The 25,478-nt window shown below is 50.4% G+C and overlaps 1 protein-coding gene across 7 annotated transcripts in view; it reads left to right on the top strand.

Moving 5' to 3' along the window:
• The window catches only part of LOC1271382 (fibronectin type-III domain-containing protein 3A), a 60,311-nt gene that overhangs the window by 28,173 nt on the left and 6,660 nt on the right, over positions 1-25,478 (top strand). For 4 of the 7 annotated variants that reach the window (XM_061659194.1, XM_061659197.1, XM_061659196.1 and 1 more), the window contains exons 2-5: positions 1,825-3,143; positions 13,713-13,906; positions 21,856-22,138; positions 22,210-25,448. In XM_061659194.1, the coding sequence (XP_061515178.1) occupies positions 2,627-3,143; positions 13,713-13,906; positions 21,856-22,138; positions 22,210-25,448 (4,233 nt within the window). In that variant the 5' untranslated portion in view covers positions 1,825-2,626. Of the gene's footprint in view, positions 1-1,824; positions 3,144-13,712; positions 13,907-20,612; positions 20,882-21,855; positions 22,139-22,209; positions 25,449-25,478 lie in introns of those variants that run through there. The other 3 variants (XM_061659192.1, XM_061659193.1, XM_061659198.1) reach the window with 2 other exon arrangements.

Genomic DNA, 25,478 nt, shown 5'->3' with positions numbered 1-25,478 from the left:
ATTGGCAAAAGTAGTCGAGGAACTAGGAAAGGAGACGACGAACCTTTTTTTTTAAACAAAAACCCGACTACTTGATGACGTTAACGTTTTGATCTGGGTGCTGGGTGGGTTTTCTTTGCCAAAGGAAATAGGAAGACAAAATAAAGGGAAGTCACCGAAGCGCGGCACACAGAGCAGAGAGCAACAGTGAGTGGCCCCGGCCGTTAGCAACAGCAACGGCGAATCGGCGACGCATAATGACAATTTTGTGCAACAACACAGCAAGGGAAAACCCTCCCCCGACGAACAACAACGTTGTCCCCGCATTCCCCCCTCTACTCGTGTGTTTTTGGAATGGCACAGAGGCTATGATTAAATAAATTACCAACCACAACACAGACGGCTCGGATAGGGCAGAACACAATCTCTCGCAGACACAGTGGTGTGTGTGTGTTTTGTCATATAGCTTGCAATTTTAGTGTCCCTTTCCATTCCGTTGGCGCACTGTTGGAGCTCTGTTGGAGCTCTGTTGAAGCGCTGGCCGCAAACGCTGCACGTCGTACTACTATTCCGTGGCTGTGTTGCTCCTGGAAGACAGTAACCAAGCTTGAGCGAGCTTGTGGGTTTTAGTAAGAGCCTCGCCAACCAGATATCGCGCGCGCCCAGTCATCTACTTCTCGCAAGAAGCCCACAAGTGACCGTTGCTTCTTCTTATCAAAAGCATTGACGAAGAAGTGTGCTCCATTCTAGTACGGGTCTGCCACTTTGCTGTGAGGTTTCTATCGTATGGAGCAGTAGCTCTCCATGAGAGAGAGAGAGATCTCATTGTGGAATTGTGTTGCCTCCAACACATCCCAAGTCCACCAGTAGCATTCCCAATTGTGACTCGTTGACGTCCGCCGTGTTCCGGTTGAGATTTGCTTTAATTCGAGAGTGAGGCTGATGTCTTTGATTTGCACACTTCTTCTCCTCGCCTCTGCAGGACGATGTGATGGATTGCGTTCCAAATTTGTTTGAAGCCAAGTGGCAATAGGGCCTCTCCACCGCAACGGCCATAAGACGCAAAAGCAGCTGGCCGATGGAGAATCATTGGGGCTTACAAGGGCGGGAAGGTGTAGACAGGAAAGCATTACAATTGAATGTGCGTCCTCTGCCTACTACCTCCTACTACCCCTATACCCGTCTTACAATCCGTGAAGAAGATGTTGCTGATCGTCGAAAGCGGAGAGATCACGGATATGGGGCTCAAGTGAGATAAATTGAGTCAAGTGTGTGTGTGGTTCGTACGTTTGCTCGTCCGGCTGGGAGATGTGGCATTTTGCTCTTTCGCGTCTTGACGTTTCCAATTTCGGTGTTTGAGTGGGGTTGAGGATCATTCTTCAAATGAAAAGATCACCAAGATGATTGTCACAGTCTGCTGGGAAGCGAGACTTGAGCATATATTTTCTCCGTGCTGTGTTGGGTGTTACGTTCCCAAAACGATCTAAACTGTGCAAACTAAAGTCCTCCAGCAAACGATACGGACGATAAGGCTTTGAAGAGATCCGCTTAGGATGTGATCCAGTGTACGGCTCGCGGCCACAGAGAGTGTTGTAACCGATATATGTTGTGTGTGCATCCTTTCGGCTTGTCAGCGAAACTACGGAGAGACTCCAACCAGCAAAGAGGCCATTTCCGCGTCTGGCAAAACACAGAAACACACACTCACGCACACATTCCACGCAAACGGAAGTCGAATGTCTCGGACGGTCTATATGTGTGTGTGTGTGTGTATGTGTCTCTCTTTAAATGTGGCAGGGAAGAAGAAGAAAAAACAAGGGAATGAAGTTCATTTTCCATTTGCAGTCCGTGTTCAAGCTCTCGCACGCGCGTTTATCTGAATATCATCAGCAACAGCAGCAGCAGCAACAGCACGAGCGCGCCAGTGTTGCTGTCTGCCTAATGAGTGTATATGTGTGTGTATGTGTGTGGCTGTGCATGGCCCTATAACAGTATCTACTTCCGGCTAGCGTCATGTGAAACCTAACTGCAAACGCACTTTTGCTCGCACTGGCCGCTGGCAAACCGAGAGAAAGAGGGAATAGTAGTCTCGTAGCAGGAAAAGTGAGTGAAAAAGATATCCAGTGCGACCCACGGTACGGTTGTCGTCGTCGTCGTGCTGTGGTGTGTGCGCTGGTGCGCCGTTTGGTCCACAAAAAGTGAATTCCACAGGCCGGGCGCGCGACTAAAAGTGTGTGTGTGTGTGCGCGAGTGAAAGCAATCAAAACGTCGTTGTGTGTCGAGTGGGAGACGAGTGGCAAAGAAGGCCTGGAAAACGGGGGGGAGGGGTAAAAGTTGATAAAAGCAAAACCCAGTGGGTTGTTTGAAGGCAAAAATAGGCAACACACACACCGGAAAGCCTTTCTAGATCTGGTCGTGTTGTGGAGAAGCGCACTAAAGTGAAACTGAGCGAGTGTGTTTGTGTTGGTGCGATTAGAGTGTTAGAGAAGTGTGTTTCTTTGTGTGAAAGTGCACGATAAGTAGAAGCAACAGGATCACAGGCGCGTAGTAGGACATCTGCCGCGGGAACGGGCATCCCTGGCCCTCTGGGTCCTCGTGTGTCCTGCTGACAATAATCCACAGGAAAAAAAACCCTCAAGCCACAACCATGGTTCGACGGGCGGTATCCACCTCGCCGGAGTCGACGAACCATCACCATCTGAACAGCCACCATCACCTCAGCCAAGCACAGACGCCAACCTCATCGACCTCCTCGCTGTCGTCGGCCTCCGACGGTCAGCCCGTCTCGCAGCAGCCCTCGCCCTCATCGCAGCAACACTCGCCCGTCTCGGTGAGCAGTGCACCGGCGGCGGCCAGTGTTGCTAGCGGCGGAACAAATGCCACGGGCGGACACGGTGGTGGCGGAGGCAGCGGATACGATGTGCTTCAGTTTGTGCGTCAGCTGCCGGGACCGCTTGGGCCGGGCCAGCAGCACGTTCACCTTGCGCCGCACGGTGCCGAAAATGGTGGGCACGGTGGACTGGCCGGCGCTGCCGGTGGCATCTTTATCGCAGCGGGGCCGTACGCCGGCGATTACTACTCCGACCACTCGTACTACTACCCACACCCGGACTATGGATCACCGCCGCCAGCTCCCCATCCCTGTCCGGTGCATCATGAGTACGGTAAGGGGCAAAAGATTGACGGGCGCCGCATCGCCGGTGATTTGTGTTGGATTTGGTCAGAGTTAGCGAACAACGATCCAGCGCGCGCTCCTCTGTGTGTGTGTGTGTGTGTGTGTGTGTGTGCTTCAAGAGAAGCGCGAGTAGTAAACAATGATACTTTAGGTTTTCTTAGTAGCGAGATAGGTAGTTATCAACAGAAAACACGCATATATGCCCGCCACCGCCGGATGTGTGCAATGTGTGTTTCGATTCCGATGAATGGCGAGATGTGTGCTGCTTGACCTGACCCTTCGTACCGCGAACAACGTCAACAAATGCGCACGGATTAATTTCTTCGCGTTTGCTTAGCTGGGTTTTGTTGTACCGTCAGGGATAGGCAACTTCTGTTTTGAGTAACAGCCACGAGAACTTCAGACTTTGTAGCTTCAGATGTGGACATCGTAAAATTCCTTTGTTGGTAATATCATTTCTAGCATCATATAATGGAGGAATTACTGCTCTTTGGTAAACGTTTGTTTCTAGAACTACATTAGTCATTCGCGTTGTTTAGTATCTGTTTTGTTATATGGACGAAAGATATTAGCAAATGCCACAAAGGTCGTAAACGATATATAGAGGGTGTCTCTCTATCTACCTCAGCAACAGAAACAAATCTCGTCCCAACAAAGTTGTCAAATGGAATGGGATTTTACAGATAAGAGGATGGTGGCTTAGCTGAACTCAAAGAATGCTGTATCCAGTGTTCTGTGAAGAGAGTTAGAGCCACCAGGTTCGCTTTGAAGTGAGAGCTCTGCCCTTACTCCTTGAATCGATGCGTATTAAGTTATACTCTACATCGATTTCATTGAAAAATACTGAAACCATTTTGTAAAGAAATGTTGAAATGACTATAAAGACGTGGATTCCGAATAGTGATGAAAAAAATTAGGATTTGGCCTGAATCGTTTCCGGTTAGCTCCGAAGTTTTCTGGAATCGATTCCGGATAGCAGGTCCAGAATCGGTTTGCGGAATCAATTCCGGAATCAAAATTGGCTCCGGCATCGTAATTGGCTCCAAAATCAGAATAATAAGCTTAGAGACGGAGTCGGTTTCGGTATCTTCATAAGAATAGGCGTTTGGGTCCAATGATGCTAAGTATTGATAGCCGCGAAAAAATAAAAATTTACTTATAAATGATCCTGTCTCATGGTGATTCCCGGATTGATTTCGCTTCTTAAACTTCTCATTTCATTTCAAGAACTAAATTTCATTCCGGAGCTATCTGGAGTCAATCCTGATTCCATTTCCGTAGCAAAAGGCGATTTTTCCAGGTTGATTCCGATTCCGAAGTCGATTCTGAATCCGGTGCCGATTTCGATCCCGGAATCGATTCCGGAGCTGACTTCTGAATCGACTCCGGAGTCGACTCTGGAATCTGCTCCGGAGTCAACTCCGGTATCTGCTCCGGAGTCAACTCTGAAATCTGCTCCGGAATCAGCTCCGAAATCGACTCCATAATCGGAATCGGTTCCAGCATCGGAATGGGCTCCGAAATTGATTCTGAATACGGAATCGGAATCAGGTAGGTCCGATTCCGAGCTCCCACCACTAATTCAGAAAGCGTATCAAGAGTTTCTTAATGCCTATCCAACTTAGCTGTTTAGTGACGGAGCTACTTTGAGCGTGTAGAGCTACATTGAGTTTACAGTGTTGCACTAGAGACTACTAGAAGTTGCAGGCCTACATTAAGCTCACAAAACTACATTGAGTTTAAAGAGTTCCATTGAGCTGTAGCAGGTACATTGAGCTATTGGTGCTAAATTGAACTCTCCTTTACACCACATCAAGTCCATCTGAATCTTCTTTATAACAATAAATCCTTCCACTAGTCCGTACGTTTGCCAAACCCTGCCCCCTTACAAGAGTGATTGTTGTGTCGGAGGCAAGTGCAATCAAAGTTTTGCGACTGACCTATGATCCGTACCTCCCTATCCTCCTCCCTGTGGCAGAGTGGCACGAACTTCGATTCACGATTAATGCAAGTAATTCTCGCAATCATTCTACAAAGAACAACAATAAATAATAATTCGTGGAGCATGATGATGATGGAGTGGAGAGTACACAGACGCTGTCTGATTGTGTGTTAAAATGCGGTGTGTGGGTTTTTCAATCTAAAAATGTAAATATTATGGTGTATAGCCAATGCACTCTTCTATCGCTTGCAGTTTGCGAAGCTTGGAATTTCCAGAACACGGTGCATTCTGTGCGAGTGCAGCTCCGTTGGAAATCTGGTTTGCGAGACTTTGACCGAATGCAGGACACTCACGCGGAGGGGCGGGGGGGCGGGTGGTCTGGAAGTTTTAATTATCTCTAAACGAACCATCAACAAACAACCAGACACACGGACCCGCCACGGATGGATGGATGGGGATGCAATTTTCTTAAAATGCATTGTTTTTCTGGTCCTCCCAGATGCACATCATTTGATGGGGGTTTTTTCTTCTTCTTCCGGGCTTTAAACAGAGATACGCGGGAAGAATATAGCTTTATCTGAAATGGAAAACATAAATTCCGGGAACACGCGGAGGACCACGTTGTTTTATTTTCAGTGTGCAATTAAGCAGAAGTTTGTTATGATCAGGGGAGAGTCGTTTTAACTGCCAATGGGTGCGAATTTTTAGACTTTTAATCCGCGAAATCTCTTTTGGCTGTTTTTATTTGCGTGTGATATTCTTCCGATCTGAACAAAAGCAAACAAAGCAGCAAAAAGCCTACAGAACGAAGAGGAAGAACATTGTTGTGCACCGGAAAACGAATGCAAAAAAAAAAAAAATAGCAGACACGGATTAACCTCTACCATTTCCGCCAATTAACCTTCTTGTGCCTAAAAAGCAGGGAGGAGACGGTCTTGGGAAAAATTTTGATTTATATTTATGTAAATTAATGGTTGTTGTATTATATATTTTTTTGACATTCTAAATGCAAACAAAAACTAAAATGCATGCATTGCATTTGTGGCAGTTGGTTGCCACACAACTTTATGACAGTCTGTGGCGATGACTCCTCTCCAACAGCGGTGGGGACATTCGCGACAAGCCAAACACGCAACAACATGGTTTATTTTTTAACGACTTGTTAACTCTCGAGAAGCTATTAATCGGGTTTTATTTCGCCCTAAAACAAAGCGCACTTGTGCCCAACAAAATTAAAGTGGCTTTTAAATGATAATAATGGCGTGTGTTTAGTGCTGCCTATCACAACATTGTTTCGGTGAGCAACAAGTGCATGTTTCCGATTGCAGTACTTGCTGTCATCGGCCACAAATAGCACGCAGCGCAACGAGAGACAAAGGCAGGCAGGTTAGAAACATTCATCTTCATGAGTTTGCCGCGACAAGCCCGGAAAGGTCACCGTGCGCGCAGGGTATAGCCTCTCCAGCAGGTTAAAATGTATGTTAAACAGCTTCCCAAATACCGATAAAACCCACTAATTGAACACTGAAACATGTGGTGTGTGTTTTTGCATCCCGGAACTCTTCCACGGAAACCCGTTTTTGAGGCTGTCCTGAAATAATGATAAGCATAAAAGCATAACGTGTGTCGCCCAAGCCACGGCTGTGTGCGTGTCTCTCTGTCTCTTGCCTGTATCGACGTGACACGTCTACCGATCTCGAGCTTCTCTCGTTGTAGGTGGTTTGCGCACCCTCACCAGAAGAGGGGTTGTTGGGGATGGCAGCTTACTGGGAAAGACCCAACCATCGCGAGAGAGCCAGCAACCGGAATTGGTGTGTGATGTGGATGGCAAGAAACTGGTTGTGCCGTTGTGAGGATGCGTTTGTCACTGTGTGTGTGTGTGTATGTGCCCGCACACTACTACTACTACTACTACCACTACCGTCACGAGTGACTCGTGAGGTTAAGTGATGGGGATTGTGGTGCGAATAGTTTGCGAAGAACACACGGAACCGAGAAAGGCATTTGAGCAGTTCCTGGGGAGAGCGGGGAGCTAAGGGAAGACGAGAGGGCGCGCTTTTCGCGAGTTTTTGTTTCTCCCGGTGTTCGCGGTGTGATGTGGCCGGTTTTCTTTGTCATCGCGCGAGTCATCGAAGTCATCATCAGCATCATCATCATCTGGGCTGAGGTTTCTCGAGCCCCTGGCCTGAACGGGGAGGGATGATCATCACAGCTCGAATCGTCCCCTCGCGGTGTAGTGCAAAACTCGCCGAACTCGTAGAATGTGGTTCGCCATGTTCACCGCATTCCCTTCGCCCAATTGCCCTGCTGCTGCTGCGCCCCCATTTGGCAGCATCATCATCCCCTAGGCCGAGGCCGCAAAAGGGGCAACTTTTAAGCCGCCGCGCATGTGGAGCGATTGAGCCGCGATTCGCAGAATTTCTGGAATAGCGCGCAGTAACGTGGTGAATGGTGGGGGGAGGGGGGAGAGAGGACATGCTGGTAGATGTTGCCGTGGACGTGGCAAACCATGTGGACCTTGGGCGAAAACGGGGAGGGAAAACCACCACCACTCTAGAGCGCTCTCTAGCGCGCGGCGGCGGCGGCGCACGTATTTATCATTAAAGGTCGTTTCGTGCATCCGTTTCAAGCCGCTGCTCCGCTCCGGCCACATCTCGAGAAGTAGCGTCTTCCGTTGTCTCTTGGAGAGGGAACCGTGTCTTGCTGGAGTTGTTGGTCGCATCGATTTTTGCTCCGTGTGCATGTGTGTAGACTTTGGCCCGGCTGTTCTTCGCAGTATCGACGAAAAAACTCGTTTGACTTTGCTCGAGATGGTTGGCTGGGTGGCTATGGTGAAAGAGGATTGTTTCGCGTTCGTGTCTGTGTGTGTGTGTGCAGAGGAAGGTGGAATCACATCTTCCACATGACGATGAAGATGATGATGGTTTTGAAAAGGTTGAAGACGGTGCTTCTTCTCCACGGTGCCTAATGTCGTACGGTGCTTTTTTTGTCTTTCTGTTTTTTTTCGCATCTCACCCCATCGCGCGAACAAGGTCGAAATTAGACGTACAACTTACTTAAAGTTTATCGCAAACGGTCCACCTTTTATTGCTCTTTGTTTTGGTTCGGGTTTTGGGAAAAATGCTTTCCCAGGCCGAACAGGCAAGGGATTGACGATTTGCCATTCGTGATGGTTAGATCGCATGGTGAATGTAATTTCCAGCATTAAATGCACATTTCAGTGGCTTGCGTGCTGGCATTACCATTAATGGGTATGTTCAACTTGGCGAACTTTTGCTGATTTATTGTGATGCTACTCATTTCCATACAGCGTTATTTCTTTGTTGCTTACCGATAAAGTATTCACTTTTATCTGGAGCTAATCCATGTATATATTAAGCAATTAACGTTGTCGTCTTTCAGCTGGCTCGTAGCGTCGTGCCTAGCGCTGGGGCTTTTACGCCAAATGTCGCATGTTCAATCCTAATATACACCAAATGCTTAGCGAGTCGTTATGGCGTTTTATACTTACATGACGCTTAAATCAAGCTACATCTCTTATTTCGAGGATATACGTTATATGTCTCTAATATTAATTCATGATTCTGAATCTTGAGATCCTTGAAGATTCATCTCTGCACTTGTTTAAAGATAAAAAAACTCAAAAAATAATACACATTTTACCTCTATTAGTGTCCTATTACTGTACTTCACGAAAAACTCGCTTTGAATCGATGTTCAAATGCAATTCGTATTTCGAATCACTCAACCCTGGAGATGCATGATGAATGAATCTTTACGAAAGCACTACCACTATCTGTGTGGCTTCGATTTCGACACATAAATTCCGCGAATCGATTACAGCAGACGGAGAAACCCATCTATTTCAAAAACACACTCGCTATGTCGCCATCAATTCTTAACCATGTCGTTAATGTCATTCTCCGGTCTCCGGTCTCTGGGCTGTACGCGAGGGTGGTGTACTGCCCTACCTCATGGGACGCGGTACAGAATTGCACTAAAAGTGGTGTACTCTCTGCCACACGTTGACCCCAATCTTTATGCCCCCCCCCCCCCCCCCCCCCCCCCCCCCCAGAACAACGTGGTGGTGTCCACAGGGCGGTGTGTGGTATGTGGAAAAGCGTCTGACTAAAGCTTCTCCAATATGTTGAAATATCAACCCAATGTTCTCCTATAAAAGACGACACCATCGCACACCACCAGCATTGCGCGATCGTAAACCCTAACGTTAACGTTGTTCCTTCCCTCACCCGTGCTCTCCCGTGGTAGATTTTCCCTCCCCTTCAGCGGGATGGTGATGCAAGTTAGAGCCACCTCAAGGGCCACACCGGGTACCGAATATATATATCTCCACTTAATGCTGCACCGCAGCCGCAAGGGACAAATGCATTGCGCGATAGAGAGGTCATGTGCGGTGCGGATAGATAGATACGTAAAATGTGGCTTTAGAGTGTATCAGCGCTCTGTGGTGCATAGAGACAACGTTTAATGTTTCTTGGAAGTGATCATTTCTCAACGATTTTGTTCGTAGTACTTAACCAAGCGAATTGAAGAGCAAATTCATGTTGTTATGTCTGGTTTAAGGCAATTGGTTTAATTTGTCCTTTTTATTAGATAATATGATACATAATATTCTACGATGAGATAAAGTAATTTGTTTGAAAAGGTCTTGGGTTCTTACCTAAACTTGATCCAATTCCTTCAAGCAAGAGAAAGATATAACCGCGAAAAAAAGCTTTCCACCACAGTACTCGCCTCAGGTAACGGACTAAGCACCAAATTCAGTACAGCCAAGAATGTTGGCGCTGCTGCTGCTCTAGTACGGTAGGAACGGGTTAAGAAAAACAACGCCAAGCTAGGAAAGGTCGCTACGAAAAGCAATTGGAAGGATTGCAGAGTGCGTACCAGACTCGAAGGAAAAGAGCGAGAGAACGGGAGGAGCAAGAGGTTCGTCGCTAGGTAACGGGATTTCACTTATTGTTGTTTATCATATGATGAAAGGTCGAAAATGAAGCAGAGAGGATGAGAAGAGCTTGAAGCCTATTACGGGCAAGACTCCATATCAGCATCATCATCATCATCATCATCCGCACAAACACACCCTGAAGGAAGGTTCTCTCTCTCTCTTTCGCCGTGTGCCCTTAAGAACCTGGCGAGCAGTTCGGCATTTTCGAGAATGGAATTTTGGAATCCTCCCCCTCCCCTCCCTTTCTCTCCCTGATTCCGTTTAAAGTGCCCTTCTGGCTGCCTCTCGATGATGGTGAATGTGTGGTGAAGGGCACACTTTTTGGAGGGTTGCTTGAGGACCGAGGCGCCAGCAAAAGAAGCTGGAAAGTAGCCGCTGCTACATATGGTTTGATCGTTCCACGCGACCACCGATGATACGTTCGCCTCCAAGTTTGTTTGCTTCTTTGATTTTTATTCATCGAATCTTTCTTTCTCCCACCAAGCAACGACGTCCTTCGAAGCGTGTGTGTGTGTTTGTGTGTGGGCATATTTGTGGTAGGACTCTCTCTCTGGCTGTGGCGAAAAGATCCAGATTCTCTTGACCGGTTTTTTGGCCGTTTATTGGGGTTTGCAGCGGCTGCGTACCCCTTCTTTTTGGCTGCCCAGCTGAGCCATTGCTCGAGGGTGGAAAAGATGCGCAGAAAGGTGAAGAACTTCAAAACTGGTTCCACCACCACCACCACATAAACACTCGCCTTAAAGGGAAGGGATAGGTGAGAGTTCTAAACGGTGGGTAGAAGATGATCGTTCTTGGGGGGTTTTTTCTCTTCTCTTTCTCTCTGGCTCAATTTTCCAACACTCTCCCCTCCCAAAGAGACCACCGGGACGGGGGAGCAAAGAAAAGGGCGGACGGTACGCCCAAGGAGGCACGCTGCTGACACGCGAAACGGGTTGATTGTACTCTGTGCAAATAATGACCTTGATTAGTTATGCTCTTTTTTCTGCTCTCCAACTTCGTTCGTTCGGCGTGTAGGGTGGTGGTTGGGTTATGATGGCGCTTGGAAACTGGAGCTCCATGTTACGCTATGCGCAGGAAAGGGAGCAATCCGCCTAGACGAGTGAGTGAGAGCGTGTGAGAGCTCGTGGAACGCAAAATGCATGCTCTAGCGCTATGTGGTTGGGTTGGTTTGGGTCGAGTACGCATCGGGTTAGTACCCCGAAATGTATTTCCATTCGGTTTCTGCCATCACACGTGCGGGTTTTGGGGTGGCGCAAGGGAAGATGAAACGACCTACAAGGGCTTGGAGTGTGTGTGTGTGTGTGTGTGTGTGTGTGTGAGAGAGAGCGAGAGAGCGAGAGGTTTGCGTCTGGGGAGTCTGAAGCGCACGAGTTGTCTATGTATATAAACACGAAATATTAATGACCGTCTGGCGGTCTGGCCCTGGCGTCCTTCGCGTCCTCTGCCTAGGGCCTCCGTTGCTTTCCGAAGCTTTCCTCGTTGGAGTGTGTTTTGTTGTTTGGAGAGAAAAAAACGGAAGGGCAGTGTTTGTCGCTGGACAACAGCTCTGTCTGTCCGTTGGTAAGGCAAAGATATCAAATCATTATTCAGAAGATTGTCATTTGTTTGTTTGTGATACTACTGCTGGTGCTGCTAGAAAACTAGAGAAAACAGCCATTAATTGTGGACTACTGTGTATAGGAAAATCGTTTGCGCACTGCACGCCGATAATCTGCATCTTCAACATCTCACCATAGCTCCATAAGTATAGTTATTATAGAAACCTTAAGTAGTATTATGGAACCCTTGTTGAATTCCCTTTGCTGCAGAATAGTGCATCCGCCAAACCCGCATGTTGCATGCTCTCCCCTGGGATGACCCTTGTTGTGGTGAAAAATCGTTCATCAATTGATCGGACCACCACACGCCACACACATGGTGTTCGCCAGACGCGCCCTGACACGCACACCCTTACTGAACGCGTGAAGAAAGCGTGTCCAAAGCGAATAACGTTGGACCTCAGGGAGAGTTGAGGGAATGCTGCGGGATCGATAGGAAGAGCGGAGGGACTGCCGAGGGAATACCCACACATACACACCCTCTCCCGACAGGGTGGTGGTGCACACAGACCAGCATTTAGGTGTCAATTAGCGTCTCGCGTTGTTGTTGATGTTTCCCGTGTCCCCGTCCTCACAAGGCGCGAGATTCCTGCGAGTTCCCTTCGGCTTGGCTGGACATTGCTTTGGACGCCCCGGGAGTGGCATCAAACACACGATGAGCACCCTGGGAATTTACGCGTCAAGGGCAGTTACCGTCGATGCAGTTCTGCAATTGGAGAACCTTAACCGAGAGCTGAGAGATGACGGGAAGAATCATTGGAGGATCATTTACTCCAGATTAATTACTCACAAGTACTGAAACGCTTAAAGACATCGAGCAAGAAGCTCTTTGTTATGCTGATGTCGCAGAAAGATGTTCCAACATCACAAGCAAACAGACGCTACGCTAAAATCACTTCCAACTGCGCAAAAGACGCCAACGTTTGATGCAGAATTTGGTCTTTATGTCTCTCTGGCTCTTTATCCGGTCGCTTCGGTCGCGTGATCGGCTTTTTCGGCTTTCCTGTTGGCCGAATATAATGCCTGTGAAACACAACATAAAAAAAAAACAGCATAACCAACGGTACTGCTGCCATTCTTTTGCTCTCCCCAAACACATTCCCTGCCTCACACTACGTCAACAGAAGATTGCTGAAATCAGCTGAAATGTTGTGTTCAGCACTGGATGTCGAACGGATTTCGGCAGACCGTCTGAAGGGGAGAAGGGCCATAAGACATCCGGTTTGCGGTGGTTTGTGTTTATTTGCCACCAATTGGCATGTTTTTTCGCGCGAGGGCATTAACCGAACACACGACGGTGTGGTGCACAGGAATCATCCGCGTCTGCTCCTCTGTTTGACGAGACGCGTGTGTGTTATGTCCGTGTGTCTGTGTGTCCTGGAATGTCTGACCTAAGGTTTACCAGGTACTGCGCTGCCCATCACTCCGTCACAACACGCACATCTGTTGTGTTTTATGGTCTGACCTCCTTAATATTGGCTGACTCCTGACGCTTCGCTTCCACCTTGCCGTCCGTCTCCACATGTGTGACGTTCGTCGGCTTACTTCACGCTTTTTCTTTGAAAAAGTGCATACGTAAATAACAATATCGCAAGGAGTGTTCGTTTCGTGCATATCTTAATCTGCGCCGGAGCGTCGGTCGGGAAAATCAGGTCGAGTCCTCCTTCCCCACTACCGTCTTGCTGTGGCTGGTCCACCAAACACGATGGATATTTTAAGAATCGCACATTTACACCACAATAAGAACAAAAAAACGGAAGCACCAGCAGCACGAAGGTTTATCTCTCAATCAGTGCAGGGCATGAAGATGTTTTGGAGGAGGTGTGGGGTTACTGGAGTGGGTGGGTAAGTGGGGAAAAACTGAAAGCGTAAACAACGTTGCCAATGACCTGTGGTGTATCGTTTTCCCCCGGGTTTTGCGCGCTCATTTCCTTCACGAAGAAGTTTGTCGATGATGCTACTACGCGAGATGGAAATTATCCAGATATTCCGTTCTTTGTACTAATATACTAATTACATTTCGCTTTTCTCTTCTCCCTTCTTCCAACACAGGTCCCGTCACACTGCCAATGGTGTCGCAGAACGGTACGCCCCCGATGGCGATGCCGATGCAGGTACCGCAGGGCCACATCATGCAGCAGATAGTGGACGAAAACGGTACGCTCCGGCACGTCATCCTGTCGACCCAGCCGCCCCAACCGCTCCGGCAGGGGAATGTTCAGCACCATCTGCATCCGTCAGCATTTGTAAGTATCCGAGACACACTGACCGAGCCGCCGTGTGTATGTAGCAAGAGGTGACTCACCGCGGCTCTGGCCACTTCACACCCAAGGCTGCATGATAAATAGCTGGTGCTAACATATTCGCCTAGAAATTCACACATTCACTCACACGCGCTAGATGATGCTGCGTTTGTTGCTAATTTGTGGCACGTTCAATGGCCGCGTCGGTGCGTACTGTGGGCATATTGATGGAGGGACGCCACTAGAGTATCGAGATGCTCTTAATGCTCGTTAAATGGTAACGCTGGAGCGTGTGTGCGTGTGCACTTGCAAAAGTGTTACTTTTTACTACGGCACCTTCCGGAATGATGCTATTACTCATCAATTAAAACCATTCTTCGGCCAGAACTGGGAAGCAAGAAGGGCCGGGAGTGATACGAGTGATACACAATTGCAATTATTTGCATGTTTTTCTTCTTTTAGCATCGTTTAGCTGAAGGAACGGAATGCGTTAACTGGCAGAAGAGTGGTAGCAAAGTTGTGTTCTTCCATCCATTGGTGCGTGAACGAATTGGCATTGCCCGAAGAGCGGTCCTATACTTAGCACATGTGTGCAACCGCTTCATTTTAGTCTGGAGTTGGAGTATCGTGGAGTAGAAACATAAGAACATCAGAAGAAGAAATAAACGCCGATAAAGCTGCATCTTCAAATCGGCATAGAGAAAGAGAGAGAGAGAGAGAGAGAGAGAGAGCGTGCACACTGGAACGGCCAAGCGTCTCAATCCCTGTTCTTTGCGCATTAAAGGCAAGAGTCATAAAAGACGTCCTCTGCACAAAAAGATAAAAGCAGCCACTCGCCTCTATCAACGAACAGGCAGGGGCAGCACCATGAACGCCGCAGCCTAATGATTTCCGCCATTTGATGGTGGTGCAAATTTCTGCGTGATTGGCTTTTTGCCGATCCAGCAAGCCGCCGTTTGGGCGCAAATCAATCCTTTTCCTTGGAACCATCAATCCTTCCTCTCTATACATAATATACCTGTCCGTCCGTCTGTCCTGGGTGGCTTAATTTGCGGCTTGGTCTAACGTTAACCACTCATCCAGAAAGAAGGGGGCGAGGGGGTGATGATGGTGGTGGTCGCAAGAAGCAAAGACAAATAATTAAACCATGTGTGTGTGTTTTTTTTTTTTTGCGGAACACCAAAGCCGGCAGCGTGTCCGCCTATTACACGGTCCGGTCGGTTTGATGATGGTCGGTCGCGTTGAAAACGGTCATAAATGAGGGGGAAGGGGGCTGTTAGGCCGCAAAAATATAGCTTTATGATAGCACAGAGGCGGCGGCGGCCGCTGAGTAGTATGTTGGCAAGTTGCCGGCGACTAAACCACCGTGTCCCCTAGGAAGAAGGTTTATATGTGTGTATGGGGAGGAAGGAGGGGAGAATGGATTTATTGTGTTTGATCGCTTGTTGGCTATATTTTTATGTATGGTTTTCTCTTACTTTTAGAAACAGAGAAAATCTCCGTCGAGTCGAGTGTGTGTTTGTGTGAAAATGGAACTAACGGAAGGAAGCTGCAGGACCGGGCACGGCTTGACGAAATCGAATTCGAATCTCCGACCCGGTTTCCCGTATCTCCGGCACACAAACACAGACACTTTTTTTTTGGGGAGCTTCTACTACTAACGGGATTTGAAGGCGATTCAACCGAGAAACGGTTTGGCGGCAGAAGAAAGAAGAAAACTGTATATCCGCACACAAGTACGGGGCCAAATGAACGGGCTCTAGTTCTAGTCGGAAGGTCCAACGCCAACTTCCCCCCTGCCCCTGCTCTCTTTCTCCCAACCTCTTGGAAGGTCGCCGAGAAGAAAGGGAGGAAGTGTTGCTTCCGGATTTGATCAGATTATGATTGGAGTGTGGAGCCAGAGCAGAGAACAACGCCGAGCTCTTCAACATTGCATGCTCATGTATGTGCGCACGCCATTAGAGAGCCGGCCAGATGCCGGAACGTGTAGCAGTTCCCTTCCCTACATTGCACCATCGTTGCGCGCCCCACACCACCGCCTCATCTGGTTCGGTGTGTGTGGTTGTGATTGTTGGAAAATATATCAAGCGTAATGAGCAGCGCACGAGGAGGAGACACCACCACTGCCGCCGCCACCACCCCCCCGTTCAGGCCCCCGTTTGTATTAGGCGTCGATTTAAAGCACGGCCATCACGGGATGTGTTTAGAGGGAGGAAGCTAGCAAAGGGGTACCCCGGGAAAGGGATATGAAAAAATATGAACAATTATAATCGACAACGGAACTGTTCGGTGTGCAACAGCAACGAGTGTTGTACGTGGAGGCATCGGCAGCTGGTCTATCGCTTTAGCCAGAGGAGCGTGCGCGCGCGCCCACGGGTCACGCTACAACACGCAACAGCACCACCACCGACATTGTCGCGCAAACGTGCGTTGTGATGTGCGCACTCGCGTGTAATTGCTGCCCATCATTTGCAGTGCAATGAGAGGAACGCTCGCTGTGCTTTTTTTTTAATCATTTTTCATATTTTTGACATTTCATCCACGTTGACAGTGTGGAGAGTATGTGGCATTTTGAAACGCACGCTGGAAGCTGCGAATCGAATGCCTCCTCAAAGTGACGGCAGGTCAAGGGTTGAAGCGTTCTTTCCATCTGCTTTTTTTATTTCTTCTCAGCTTCCAAATGTCAACACCGTCCGGTTTGCGCGTGTGTGATGGTGCCTCATGGCCCACAGGTACAAGGCCTGTGCCTTAAGCCAACCTTCACCTGCACAGATCGCGCACAGATTATGTTCCATCCCATCTCCCAAAATAAAAAAGCAACAACCACAACTAATTCCAAACGATTAACCCCAAAAAACGTTGCGAAACAGCCGAAAAAAAAGAAACACGAAACAAAATAACGCACCACCGCCACCATGCTTCTCTTTGTCGTCCACGTGCTCTGTTCTCCATGTGACGATGGATTGGAATTAGGTGGATATGCCTCCCCGTCCCCTGTGAAACGAGCAGAAGTACAAAAAAAAATAGAAAGCGAAAGAGCTTCACGCTCGTCCATACAAAATGTCAATGCTGATGAATTGTGTGTGTGTGTGAGCCACCGCCGCCGCCGTCGCCTATTGCGCAGCGCAAAAATCGCATACGCGACACAGCGTACGAATGGTGGCGGTGTGGTGTGTGTTGCGTGTGGCCCAAAACCGAGGCGGCCACCTCCTAGTGCTCGTCTAAATTGCATTTCGGTGGCTTCCAAACCTAAACCCCCCCACCCCACCGCACAGCTCGGAGGCTCAAGGTCGTACGCTCTCGGACAAAGGTAATGGGTGCCTGCAGGCTCCTATTTTGCGGTTAACTGCTGCTATTACCCCTTTTCGACCCCTCAAAAAAGGTGTGTTCGATAGGGAAGGGGTAGGAAAAGAGAGGCCTCATTTTGTTTGTTTTAGAGATTTTTAATAGCGTTGTGCAAAATTTAACCTTTCTGTGGGGGCAACCCCTCGCCAAGAGAGACAATGGACTGGAATGAACCGGATACGGGGCACTAACACACACACACATACGCCGAGAGACGCACATCACATCCGGTTGCCGGTTGAAGAAGCGTCAAAATTGCGTTTTGTGTCCCCCGTTTTTGCCCTCCCACTATCATTGTCCCCTTCGCGGGGGTGCCAATGTTGGTGTTTTTTTAAAGAAGGCCATAGAAAGAGATGCAGAAGGGGCAAAAAAGCAAACCCACAATTGATTCGAAATTAAAATTTGGTAACAAATTTGGTGTCGCTTTTTTTTGTTGCCACCAACCAAACCAAACAACAGAAAATGCTCCTCCGGTGTGCCATTGTGTGGGTAGGGAAATTGCAGTGTCATGCGTTTGGGCCCCGTGTTATGCGCCGGCGGGCGTACAACGTGCGCCACCGCGCCTTCACAGCGTCGTCCGCGTGCAATTTTTGGGGCGGTTATTGGCCTTCTCGGTTTGGTGACAAAACTGCGTGTTTCCTCTTCTCTACCTCTCGCTCTCTACCTCTCTTCATCGATTAGTGACGGTGCCATTTTATGTTTATGGGTCGCTGAGTGTTTTGTGTGGCGTTGCTGTCTGCATGCTACTGCCGTGCAGCAACAGCAACGCTAGAAACCTGAACATGCTGGAACTAATTTGCTAACCCTTGCTTCCGGTACTGGTCATCCCCCCTACCCCCCGGTCATCTCCTTCCCAGGGGCACTAGCCACCCACACCCCACTTCAATTTCGGACCATGTGGCCCGAGAGTGTGTGTTGCGTTGTTGAGCCTGTGTGGTATCGGTACGGTTTATCTTACTTCCGCCGTTTGTTGCTGGCGATGCCGATGCCGAGAGATGGTGTCAAGCGGATTGGAATGGAATGGAAAGGGGAGGGCATTTAGTCTAGCGCGTCAAATGGCACTCTAACGAAAGAGTGGCTATTTTGTTATCTTCTTGGCTTAAAAAAAACCAAAAAAATACACAAGTTCCTGTTTCGTTGAATAAAAAGGGGCAATCTAATGTGTGCTAAAATAAGTCACCACATCTCCCACACACACACACGCGAGACTGATTTAGAGTGGCGGGGTCGTCTGCTTCGGGTTCTGCAAAATCACTCCACCATCGCTTGGGAAGCAGTTCCAAGAAAAGGGATATTTTGTCTAGGCCGACGCAGCACAAAACTACCCTGTGAAGAGCAAACAAACAATCTGCCGCCCAATCCACCTTGCATTTTGCAAACCACGATTCTCCCAAAGATGTATCTGTTATCTGCGTGCAAACAAGAGCACGAACAACATCGCGACCAACCAAGTTCGTCGTCGTTAAGTAACACAACCAGTGCTGCAAAATGTCACTGTCAATGTCATACACAAAATCTGACTGAAACAAAATCCATATCAACGTCTAAGTACGTGATAATCGAAGGTATTACTCAAAACGATTGGTGTGACCAATGCATGCTTCGTGTCATTTTTGCGACCAACGCTTGGTTAGTCGCTTTGTCATGACTTTTTTTTACTGTGATAAGTTCTGCAAAATGTCACTGACATAGTCATGCCAAATTCCGGCTGAAACAAAATCATGTCAGCGTTCTCGAGAGCTCTACTGTGATGACCAGAGATGAGACTCATACAGTTGTTGCGACCATCACATGCTTGGTGACATTTTGTGCAACCAACTCTTGGTCAGTCGCTTGATCAGTAGGTGATCATCGCGATAGTCGTGGGATATATGCGGTGCGTGCGAATGGTTCCAATATACAAAATGAGCATGGTTTCTCGCTCTGTTTGACCCGACAGACCATCAAACCAGACACAGCGAGAAGGCATGCTCAATTTGCTACTTGGGACACCATGCCAAGCTCCAAGAATGTCGTGATTATCACTGACAGAAAAGGTCGTGACCAAGTGAGTGACCAAGAGTGGGATGCTAAACAAAATGTCACCAAGAATGTTATTGATACATCAACTGATTGAGTCTCACCTCTGATCATCTTAGTTGTGTACGTGACGCTGATTTGAGCTTCGATTCAGTCATGGTGTTGGTGACTGAAACAGTGGCATTTGACGCCGGTGTTCATGATTATGCTTGCGCCTACATCAAGCTCAGCTTGTCAGTCAGAGTATTGCGTTGGACTCAAGCATTCGCGTGTCGTGTTCGGCACTTTCATTGAGTATCAACAATGAGCATCAAGCTACACGGATATGTTCATTGTTTTCGTCGGTGAACATCTCGTGATGCTCATGACATTTTGCAGCACTGAACACAACAACCCCAAGTCATTCAAGAAGTTGAAGTAAACACTCACAGCGAGAGAGAGAGAGGGGAAGGAGACCCAAATCCTCACGCCGTAGCAATAAACCACCGGACGACGGGGCGGCTTAATTGCTTGAGGTGTGGCGGCCAAAAAGGAAAGCCGATGTAAATATGTGACGACGATGACGATGACGCTGTTGTTCCGTGGTCACAAATCACGCGGCGGTCACTTCCTGTGCGATATCCTATGTTGTTGTTGTGGTGGGCGATGTCTGGTGTGACGACACACCGGAGCTGTTTTGTTTGTACCACGGCTAGAGGACGGGGAGGGATTTTAGCACTGCCAAGCCTCCGACTGCAGACGGTGTAGGTCCATCACCTCCCTCCAGACACATGTGCACATACATATATTCATTTATTTGCCGGCCGGTGTGTTATCTCACACTGCCACAGTGTGCTGCCTGCCACAAACGTTTGATAACACTCCGTCTTCGTTCGCTTTTGGGCTTTCCGATGTGTTCGATTATCAGCGCGCCACGTACCACGAACACATTGACCTCTTCTATTGACCGTGGTAGTGTGTCGGGATGGCGAATCGTCCGCACCACGATTCGATCGGCAATAAACGCATACGTGGCGATTTACTAACCGTCGTCGTCGTCGTCTGTCGTCTGTGTGTGGTACAGTGCGTCCCATGCATGAATGTATCGCCCGGGAACCGCATTTTGTGTTTGTATTTGTTTGCTGTGGCTGCATTTATGTGCTCCACCTGAAACAACCTGAAGCGGGTTGAGGAAGAGGCCTGCAGCGGGTCTAATGACTTTGACGTGCTGGCACGGGTGGAGGTGGGTGTAACAAGGCAGATAGGCCCTTCTTACGTACCCCGGGCCAAGTGAGTTAGACAGAGAGAGAGAGAGAGAGCGAGGGAGAAAGCATCTCTCTCCCGCGGTCGTCGCAAGTGGTGTATGTTGTTCGAATTTAGTCGAAGCATACGCGGCAAAGGGAGCGAGACGCATTTACTGACGTGTCTCACTGCAGAAAGAGGTGGATTAATTTCGTGCTTGTGTGTTATTGAACCGTCTCTTTTATCGGAAAACATTGCGCAAATTTGCGTGTTTTTGTGTGTTGAGTTTTATAGTACCGAAAACCTGCAAGGGGGGAAAAGACACAGTTTCCCCATTCTCCGCCAATGGATCCGTCACGAAAGCCTGCCACGGTGGCAAGAATAGTGTTTCAGGTAGATTGGTTCCGGGAACGGAAAATTGAAAACTTAACGAGAATGTTCTTTGGTGTTGATGTGTTGTTGCTATTTTAACACTAGTTCAGGCGATATAGTATAACTAAAGGGTGTCGACAAAGGCATTGAAGCAAATGTATTCTCAAGTGCATCTATAACCCACAGGGTATATCGAGAGATACTGATTCTGAATCAATACCATAGCGGTACTGGAGCTGATCCTAACGCTATTACAGTACTGCATCTAATCCAGAATCCATACCGACTCTGGAACTGCTTCTGAACCTAAACCTGGAACTGATTTTGAATTCATATTATTTCTGGAATTGATCCTCAAGAATCGTTTCCTAGATTAGATCCTTAAACCATACCGATCCTGGAATTGATCCTAAACCATTGTCAGTTACTTGGACTTACACAGAATTCATACCAGTCCTGGAACTAATCCTGACCCTGAAACTGATCCAGAACCTATACTGACTCTAGAACTGCTCCTGAACCTAAGCCTGGAACTGAATTTGATTTCATATTATTTCTGGAACTGATCCTCAAGAACCGTTCCTAGACCTGGTCCTCAAACTATACGGATCCTGAAATAATTCTTGACCCATCCGTGTCTTACAGGTGAACCTGTACCGGTATCGGTCCTGGAACTGATTCTGAACCCTTGTCAATTGCTTGCCTTTATACAGAACCCATACCAGTCCTGGAACTAATCCAGATCCTGTACTGATGCTGGAACTGAAACAGTACTTATTTTAATTCAAGAACTTCGCCTTAACCTGTCTTAATCATAGATCACGAACCTGTCCCGGTCCAGGTACTGATGCAGTACCTACTCTTATCCAGCATCTGAATTCCACTTCCAACTTCTAGCAGCCATTGCGCCTTGCCCTTGACTTGAATTTGTTTAGTATAGAAGTTAACTAAGTATTGATGTTTTGTGTTTTTTTTTTTTCTATGGGCAATTACAGATTAATGGTACACCGACGCCGTTCTTCAACCCGATTGCCGCCAGCTACCAGGCGGGACCCGGGGCCGGTGCCCCTCAGATGTACCCGTCCCAGCTGATCGGTGCGAACGGGGCGAACGTGGGCGGCGGTACGGGCGGCAACCACGGGCTGCACACGGCGCAAGGCAACGTGCCCCATTCGCCGTCGCCGCCCCACACGAACACCAGCTACCACAAGGACGAGCGGGCCCAGCGGCAGCACTCGAAGCTGCACCGAAAGCTCGACCAGAAGCAGCGGGAATTGAGTAAGTTCATATTGGGTGTAGGGATCGAAATCTTTTGTTACTAACATTGTTTTGGTTCTCTCTTTTTTTAGATGCATCTGCAACGACGCCGATCAATTCACCTCGAAAACATGCCGAACTGAACGGTGGTGGTGGTGTAAGGAAATCGCACGCCCCACCCCAGCAACAGCAGCACCATCTGCTTCCCAACCACATGAACAATCATCGCAATGGTACGGGAGCGGCCGTTGCGATCAACACGCCGTCCCCCTCGGAGGAGGACACGTCGAGCGCCCCGGACGAGGAGGACGACAACACGCAGTCGCTCATAGTGGAGCATCTGAGCGCGGTCCCATCGCCGCAGGTGACCGAGATAACGCCCCGCACCGCCCTGCTGCAGTGGTCGCCGCCGACACCGACCGTGCCGGTCGTGCCGCTACCACCGCCGCCGGTAACGGCCGGCCCCGTGCCGGGCGTACCACCGCCACCCCTGCCCGGCGCCGCCCTCGAACCGCTGCCCTTCAACGTGCAGGACCTGCGGTACGAGGTGCTGCTGAGCGACCACGGCAAGGAGAACAAGTACAAGAGCATCTTCAAGGGCTCGTCGCTGTCCTGCAAGGTGCAGGACCTGCGACCGGGCCAGGAGTACACGGTGCGGCTGCAGGTGTACCTCGACCAGCTGCACGGCTCCCCGACCGAGCCGACCGTCTTCAACACGCCCTGCTGCGAGCCGGACGTGCCCGCGCCGCCCAAGCTGCTCGCGCGCTCCAAGAACTCGCTGCAGCTGCGCTGGAACGCACCGTCGGACAACGGGTCCCACATCATCCATTACATCCTCGAGTGTGACAATGGCAAAGGTTCGATGACCCACCAGCAGCAGCAAGGACAGCAACCGATGCAGCTGGCGTACGAATTTTTCGAGGTGTGCAAGACGAAGGGTAAGCAGTTCCAGCTCAACAAGCTGCAGCCGTCGACGTACTACGTGTTTCGGCTATCGGCCGTGAACGAGTACGGCCGCAGCGGCTACTCGGATCTGGTCAAGTACAGCACGGTCGGGAATGCGCCGGCCCAACCGGCACCGCCGACGCTGCGGCACGCGACCGCTACCACGCTGAAGCTGGCCTGGCAGCGGCGCTCGCCGTGCGAGGAGTACACGCTGCAGATGAACGACGACCAGGGGTACGGCTACCGGAACGTGTACAACGGGCAGGACACGCTGTACGAGTGCATCGGGCTGCGGCGCGCTTCCACATTCCAGTTTAGGTTAAGGGCGGAGAACGATAACGGGCGGGGCCCGTGGAGCGAGGAGGTCGTCTTCCGGACGCTGCCCACGTGCCCGGGCCGGCCGGCGAAGCCGCAGGTCAAGGGAAAGGTGCACGCAAACGGGTTCCGGGTGAGGTGGGACGCGCCGCACGATACGGGCGGGGCGGACATCTCGCTGTACCATCTGGAGATCAGCTCGGGCGCCTCGTACGACCGTGTGTACAGCGGCAAGGAGGCGGAAGCGACGATCGATCGGCTAAACCCTGGCACCGCCTACCAGATCCGCGTGCTGTGCGAGGGCCCCGGCGGGATCAGTGCATTTTCCGAGCCGTGTCTCGTGACGACGGAACCGGTGTCGCCCGGGCCGCCCCAGAAACCGTACTGCAAATCGCCGCCGACACCGTACGCCGCGTGTCTCGGGTGGGAGAAGCCCGACTACAACGGCGGCTCGCCCGTGCTCGAGTACGAGATGGAGGTGGAGACGGTCAGCACGAAGGTGCGCAGCGCGGTGTACCGGGGCAGGGACATGTTCTGCGTGGCGAAGGATCTGCTGCCCGGCGAGCAGTACACGGTGCAGGTGCGGGCGCTCAATCGCATCGGCGCCGGGCCCTGGTCGGAGGAGTTTACGTTCACTGCCGGTTCGGCACCGCCCGAGTCGCCGCGCGACCTGTCCGTCGTGCTGAAGTCGCCAACGCATTTAACTGTGATGTGGGCCGAGCCGCACAGCAACGGGTCACCGATAAGCGAGTACATTCTTCAATCCAGTGCCGAGTCGAGCAGCAGTGAGGTAGTGGACGCGAGCGGAGGAGCGGTGGACGCGAACGCCAACTACCAGACGGTGTACCGGGGCGCGCACCGGTCCGCGGACGTGCGCAATCTGCACCCGCACTCGCGCTACCACTTCCGCGTGTGCGCACTGAATGCGGCCGGCTGCTCGCGCTACTCCGTACCGATCGGGCAGCAGATGCCGGCGGCCGCACCGAACGCACCGACCGTCGGCGGGCAGAAGATCACGGCCAAGAGCATACTTATTAGCTGGCAGACGCCGCACGACAACGGCTCGCCGGTGACGCAGTACAACATCGAGTGCGGCGATCGGTTGATCACGACAGACGCGCACACGGCCAGTGCGGCCGCCATCGCAGCTACCTCGCCCGAGCAGCAGCAGCAGCACGGCGCTGGAGGATATCCGGCAGCCGACCACCACCAACACCACCACCACCACTACGACGAGGAGTACGAGGAGGAGGAAGAGGACGAAGAGGAGGAAGCATCCGTAGGCAGTGCGGCGTCGACGGACGCGGAGGACGAACCGTCTGCCGCGACGAATTTAGTAGATAGCAAATTAGGCAAAGCGGTCGCCGCCGCCAGTCCCGCCCACTCGGCCAAGGGTGGCAAGGGGCAGAACCACGCGGCTGCCAGCGCACCGGCCACCACCCCAGCGAGCACCGCTGGCCGGTCGAACTGCAGCAACATGCTGCTGATCGGCGAGCTGCACCCGGAAACGACGTACAAGCTGCGCATCCAGGCGGTGAACGCCATCGGCACCGGGCCCTTCTCCAGCTACATCAAGTTCACGACCTCGCCGCTGCCCCCGAAACCGCCCAAGCTGGAGTGTGCGCAGGCCGGCTTTGCGCACCTGAAGCTGCGCTGGGGCGAGGGCAAGAACCTGGCTGACCTGGCCCGGTACTACGTCGAGATGGAAAACAGGCGCACGGGCGAGTACCACAACGTGTACACCGGCACGCGCAACACGTGCAAGGTGATGCGGCTGCACGAAACGACCAGCTACACCTTCCGGATATGCGTCGAGACGCGGCACGCCGGGCGGGGCGAGTTCTCCGACGGTTTCAGCTTCACAACGGCGATGGCAGCGCCGAACAGCATCAAGGCACCGCGCGTCTGCACCGATGCGGCCGCACTGGCAGCAGCGGCGGCCGGCAACGACCCGGCGGCCCGCCACGGCACGCTCACGATCGAGTGGCAGACGAGCCGGAACAACCCGTTCGTCGATCCGATCGAGTACATTCTGCAGATGGCCAAAGCTAGGGACCAAGAATTTCAACAGGTAAGTCGAAGGCGCTTTTTATAATCTCGA

Source organism: Anopheles gambiae, chromosome 3, assembly GCF_943734735.2.
Source record: "Anopheles gambiae chromosome 3, idAnoGambNW_F1_1, whole genome shotgun sequence".
NCBI classification, from domain to species: Eukaryota; Metazoa; Arthropoda; class Insecta; order Diptera; family Culicidae; genus Anopheles; species Anopheles gambiae.
This window is presented reverse-complemented; position numbering and strand designations above follow the sequence as displayed.